We start from the raw sequence: 6,000 nt of genomic DNA on the forward strand, positions 1-6,000 counted from the left end.
TCGTTTTTTTTAATTTTATTTTGCCTTTTGGTGTTCCTGGAATTGACTTTGTCGTGGATTTTCTGTCATCGACTTCTTTGCTCTAATATAACTCATAGAAAAAAGTGGATTATCTCGACAAAAACACAAACGATAAGTATAGCCCGTAAAGATTTGTCTTTAAGAGAACAGGTCTATCATAGAATCGCAATAAAATTACTGTCTAGTTTAGAATCATTCTTATCTGTATGTGAAACAAATTTGACGCAATGTTAAATCCATTGAATTAGGAAACAGCTCATGGACTAATCGCCATGTCTTTAGTTTGAGTGTCTATATAGCTAATTGCACGATTTATGTAACACTTCCTTAAATATACCAACCTTTTGTTAATATTCTGTATTATATATTATATATTACTAGTATCTTAAACTATTTTATTAAAAATGTTTCATATACTACATCATATATAATATTTTTGTTCATGTTTTAAACGCATTTTACCTGTTGTGCTTTGAGAAAGGATTTTGTATTACAAAAAGTCACATAACAGCGATTATCTTTTCCATTTCAACATTTGTTATGTAAATGAATACAAACAGTTTGAGAAGCTTTATAGACCGATTTTCCTCCCATTTTGATCTTTTAGTAATTTTTGCCTTATTTTTCAAGTTCAACAACTCCAATGATATGTCAACTGAACAGCTCAGAAAACTAATAACAATAGAACCTGTAATACTGTGGAGAAACGAATCAAAGTAATCACCTTACCAGCTTCGGGATTTATAAGTGTACAGCAGGTTTAACCTTAATGAAAATAGTAACATTACGTAAATTATTACTTAAGTAAATATATTTGAATTCTTATTTCATTTATGCAGTTTCACCACTGCGGACACTAGAACAGAGCAAAATGAACAGAAAGGTAATGATCCTCTTTTAGTTTGCCTCATACCATGATTTGATGTCATAAGGAAAATATACTCTCCTTTCTTGTGAAAAGCTACTCTGCACATAAGTTATGAGAAAAATAAAAAAGATTTATGCTAATTTGAATTATTTTGTTTTTAGATCACAAGCATATTTGTTAGTTACAATAATGTCTAATAGATATTAATTACAAAATGCATTTAATACATCTTCAGGATTTTTTCCTTTTATTCACAGATTAAGATAATTGTGTTGTTGGTGATGTCAATGACTATGATCCAATGTGATGTGAAGACAACACAACTCCCACCAAGTCTACAAAACTGTTTGACCAAAGAGACAGTTGTACCGTTTTCTGATGAACAAATAAGCTCAAGTTGTTTATTGCAGTTTTTGTGGGAAAATAGGAAACTCTGTGGCAGAGTTTCGAATGAAACATTGACCTGGCTAGAATCGCTAGTAAATATGGCACAATCGCGGAATCTGAGATCCGGAAATTCACGCAAAAGAAGACAAGCAGTACTTCGTCGGAGAATGGAGTATAGAATGCTCTCAAACCAAGAAAGAAATGATTACCATAGAGCAATTAACTTGATGAAAAGTGATACCGTATGCACACTAATTATCTAAAATTTTATGAATTTTGTAATGGTAGAAGTAATTAAGTTATTTTTCCTTTTCTTCTCTCTTCCCTTGGACATGTCTGACTCCAGTCTCGGAAATGCCTTTGATCTATAAAGGCAATTTGGTGTATATGTAAAGGACTACCCATAGATACGCAATCAACTTCAATTTTTATTTTGAAGGGGCTGCAATCTTGAAATGGTCGAAAAAAGGGCCACGAAACAATGTTATACGCTTTACATTAAACTTTACACTTAATGAGTTTTAGAGGTGACGTTGCATTGGCAAATTTATTACTTTGGTAGTCGGTCCCATTTTCCAAAAAAGCCATCAAAGGGAATAACAATTTACACTTAAGTATTTTAAACGGTAATGAATACAAATTGCTTATTAAGATTATTATTTGATTTTCGGTCCCATTTTTGTTCAAGGTGTTTGGAAAGGGTAAAATATTTAGCACATCTAAATGAAAGTTTACCCCGAAGGTTTTGAATGGAAGTGAGTACAATGGCGTTTTTAGCTGTTTACTATCATTATTATTGTATTAGTATTATTATTATTATTTTCGACTTAATTTTCAATGCTGGCAGAAGACGCCAGCTTGATTGTATTGTGCGTTTTGTATTCAAATTCAAATTCATAACTTGGGGAATTGTGTGGTTCTAATCCGGGTTGTAGATCAATTACTGTCAAATATTGTTTCCAAATGGTTGCTAAAATCTGTCTGACGTAAAGTAACGGCTAAGATCAAATACATTTTTTAACTTAAGGAAAGAACGTGTTTTTCGTTTTGGGGTCTTAAATATCGGTTCCGCTTATACCTGATACAGGATTTCTTGTTAAAAAAAAATTCTTAACATGTTGAATCGTTTAGAAGCGTCGTGTTGAAAAACAGAGGACGCTTACCCTACCGATGCACCTGGTCCATGCTCCCAGTTTTTAGATGAGTCCGAGTTGCTCATTTGCTTTTGTTGCTTTGTATGTATGATTTTAGTTACTTTATGTTCTTTGTTGTGTATGTCTGTTTTTCATGTCTGGTCTTTGTCCCTGGATTGCGTTCTTTTTTTGATTACCGCTATAACCTTGGTTCCCTTGATTACTCCTTAGCAAAGATTCGGGAATAAGGCAGCTCCATTAGTAACACTGATGCGCCCAAAACCTAATCAATAATTCAAACTTCTAAGAAATAATAACTGTTTTATGGAATTTCTAAAAATGGAGAAAGATTATACCTGTTTATAATTCTTTGAAAAATAATTCTACTCTCTGTTATTTTATACAAAATGTAACCAGTCAACGCTATTTCTTTCACTGAATACTATTTTGTTTTTACTAAGATGATTTCTAGTTTAAGGAGTGTTAAAAGCATTTTGCTTCATATCAGAGAAGAATAAACTTTTCTTAATGCTTAAAACATGGTCATGTTGTATTCATTAGTATGCGTGTAATGCCCGGGACATTATTAAAGGACAATGCCATATTTAGTTTCTTCAGTTAAATAAACAAAATAACTGCTAATGTAGAGGGCATTAAAGATAAATTGACCGCCCTTGGAAAGTGACATTGCCCTCAACATTGATAATACCCTCTCCCGTGGCTCAGGGCGTTATTGTCCCTAAATATCACTGTCCCGTGAGCATTCAATTTATCACGATAACACCCTTACAGAAGTAGATATTGTATAATTACCATTTAATTTTACTGATAAAAGTTTCGCTATCCATTTTAGGTTCTTTTTTTATACGTAATTAACCTGAGTATAATTTTAGAATCTGTTTTTTTTTTTTTTTTTTTCCTTTTTTTTTTGTTTTTTTTTAATTATGAAATCATCAATGATAAAAGCTTTACATAAAACTTTTAACAGATACAATTTAAAAACTTAATATCGTCTTCCAAAGATCTCCGAATTTTTTTAGAGTGTGTTCCCTAACAAGTATGATGGATTCGTAAATTATCACTCTGAGACCCGTGATAGTGCGCATAAAGGTGTTGCATTTGCGGGATGGCATCGATTTTTTCTGGTTTTGTAAGTAAAATTAGGGCCTTTTAAAAGATCAAAAGCACGCACTTTGTTTTTCATGTTATATTAGTAATGCTTTGTAGTAGCAAACCACAAACAGGAAAATAAGAAATAAAAGAAACCAGTTCTCTCGAGAAGACGTTCGATGTAATGAGGATCAACAGGATCAAAATGAAGATTGTTAAATTGAATGATTTGAAATAAGAACAAAACGAATTGTATCATTTGTACAATTAATAAAACCTTGTAATTATCAATTATAAGGAAGTTTCATTTGCACCATGAATAAGTCTTTTGTATTATGCATGACAGATAAGCATAAACCGAATACATACAAGTTTAATTTTCTGACCTTATTATCATTCATTCCTTTAACGAAAATCTTTGCTTATTCGCCGCAGGTATGAGCTTGCATTACAAGAGAAGGTCGCTAGTGTAATGTTGCCTTACTGGGATTTCACTTTAGATAGGGAAATGAAGAACCCTGTGGATTCCGTTATATTTACTGATTTATTCCTTGGAAAATCAGACAATGAAAACGGAGAAGTTATCAGTGGACCTTTTGGTCATTGGAGAAGGAAAATAATCAGGTCTGTAGGAAAACGTGAAATCGCTAAAAGATCGTATATTGAACAGATGATAGAGAGGAGCCCAAATCAGCGACGTTTTGTTGCAGATTTAGAGTCTGTTCATGACCATGTTCATAGTTGGGTTGGAGGAGATATGGCATTTGTAGGTAATGCTCCAAGAGATCCCATATTTTATATGCACCATGCATTTATTGATTGCGTGTGGGAAATGTATAGAGATCGCGAAAAACGTCTAGGACGCAATCCTGAAATTTATCCACAAACTAATGACACATTACACGACCCAAATGTAATCATGCTTAACCTTACGATAAACGGTGTTTTTCAAAGGAATGCTGACGGCTACAAGAACTTTTGGACGGAAATCTACTACACTTGCGCTCCTTTCCCGTCCTGTAGTTTCGTTTCTCCAGACTGTGGGTCAGAGTGGCTTCAATGTAATGTTTTTGGCGATACCGCACGGTGCGAATCAAAGGGCTTCGAAGCTGCTTTACCACAGGTTACCGATTCTATAATACTTGAAGTACGCAATGCTCTTGGGGTTCCAAGTTTGTCACCCTTACCACCACCATCCTTAATTACTAGTTCCACGACGAGTCGTAAAACACCATTGTCTAGCAACTCGCCTAGACCGGATGTTGGAACTTCTTTAACACAATTGGGTAATGTACCAAACATAGGGTTCAGTGAAGGAATACAGACAAGTGGAAGAAGGAAGGTTACTGGGAAAGATTTCTTTAAAACATTGAAACAAATCAAAACAAGTGGTAATCTACCACTACCAGCAAGCGTCGCTTCTGGTGTTCAACACGACGCTACTAATTTACTTCCGGCTTCCACAAGCATATTTACGGGTGATACCTTGAGCGGAAAGCTAAAAATACCAGAGTTTGAGCGAAGTTGTGTAGGGGAACCAACTCAAAATAAATTTAATGTTGATTGTGATATCGGAACACCTCTTTGGTCTTTTCTTCCATTTAAAATCATACATCTACGCCATGGTGAAATAAAATATCCGTCATATTCCGTTGATATAAATGGTAATATAATAAATGCAGCTGACGTTTACTCTATTGGACAGCAGTTGACTTTTGCTACAAATACACAAGCATACATCCGCGCGAACAAGAGGGATTGTAAGTTCGACAAATCGGGTTTAACAAGCATATTAGTTTCATCTTACGGCCTGAACTACGAAGGTATTTATCAAGACAATGTATTTGTTGATAACAGACGTACACTATCATCTGAAATTTCATATATTGGTATAAAAACCCCGAGGAATGGCACTACGAAAGTTTTTCTTACAGCAACAGACGAATGTGGCATAGCGTGCCAACCAATGGTTCAAAGGCGTCGTAAACCTCTTAGATACGATCCTTTTCCTGGTGCAGTTGAGATATCTACAAATGGCCATTCTTATCATAGTCAGACAACTAGGGGAGCGGAAGCACTCGTATGGATTAAAAGAGGAAAAAGTGTTCCCACCTTAAAAGAAAAGAATATTCCTATTGTGTTTTATTGTGATTATAGAGAAAATAACCCATGGTCCTAAATAATGTAAAATAAATATGTCATTATCGATTGTAATTTTAGCCTTTATCAGCTAAATAGCACACTTTTTCTTTTATTAGCTCACGAGTGAGTTATTGCTATTATTTGGCGTCCGTCGTCGTCGTTATCCATTCTCCAAACATCTTCACTTATGAAAATACTGAATGGATTTAGATGAAATAATTGGTCCTTAGAGTATCCTGCACAAAATGACCGTTTGAATTCTTGATATATTTAAATACATGGCCACCGTTAATACAAATAGAACATAGGGGTCAGACAGCAGTTTTTTGTATATCTCCA

At 34.3% G+C, this 6,000-nt stretch overlaps 1 protein-coding gene across 1 annotated transcript; it reads left to right on the forward strand.

Moving 5' to 3' along the window:
- Positions 1-817: 817 nt before the first annotated feature.
- On the forward strand, positions 818-5,728 carry LOC148627413 (uncharacterized). Its single transcript, XM_088572673.1, has 4 exons — positions 818-904; positions 1,147-1,518; positions 3,450-3,559; positions 3,955-5,728. The coding sequence occupies exons 1-4, from the start codon at positions 893-895 to the stop codon at positions 5,696-5,698; spliced, it is 2,238 nt and encodes a 745-aa protein (XP_088428799.1). The 5' UTR covers positions 818-892; the 3' UTR covers positions 5,699-5,728.
- Positions 5,729-6,000: the final 272 nt, after the last annotated feature.

The sequence above is a fragment of the Perna viridis genome, chromosome 1 (genome assembly GCF_037379345.1).
Source record: "Perna viridis isolate PV_CMFRI_1.1 ecotype Kerala chromosome 1, ASM3737934v1, whole genome shotgun sequence".
In the NCBI taxonomy this organism is placed as follows: domain Eukaryota; kingdom Metazoa; phylum Mollusca; class Bivalvia; order Mytilida; family Mytilidae; genus Perna; species Perna viridis.

Coding starts and splice junctions, on each gene's coding strand:
- LOC148627413 (XM_088572673.1), top strand. Junction 1,519..3,449: donor ACTTGATGAAAAGTGATACC/GTATGCACACTA, acceptor GAATTTTTTTAG/AGTGTGTTCCCTAACAAGTA. Junction 3,560..3,954: donor CATCGATTTTTTCTGGTTTT/GTAAGTAAAATT, acceptor TATTCGCCGCAG/GTATGAGCTTGCATTACAAG.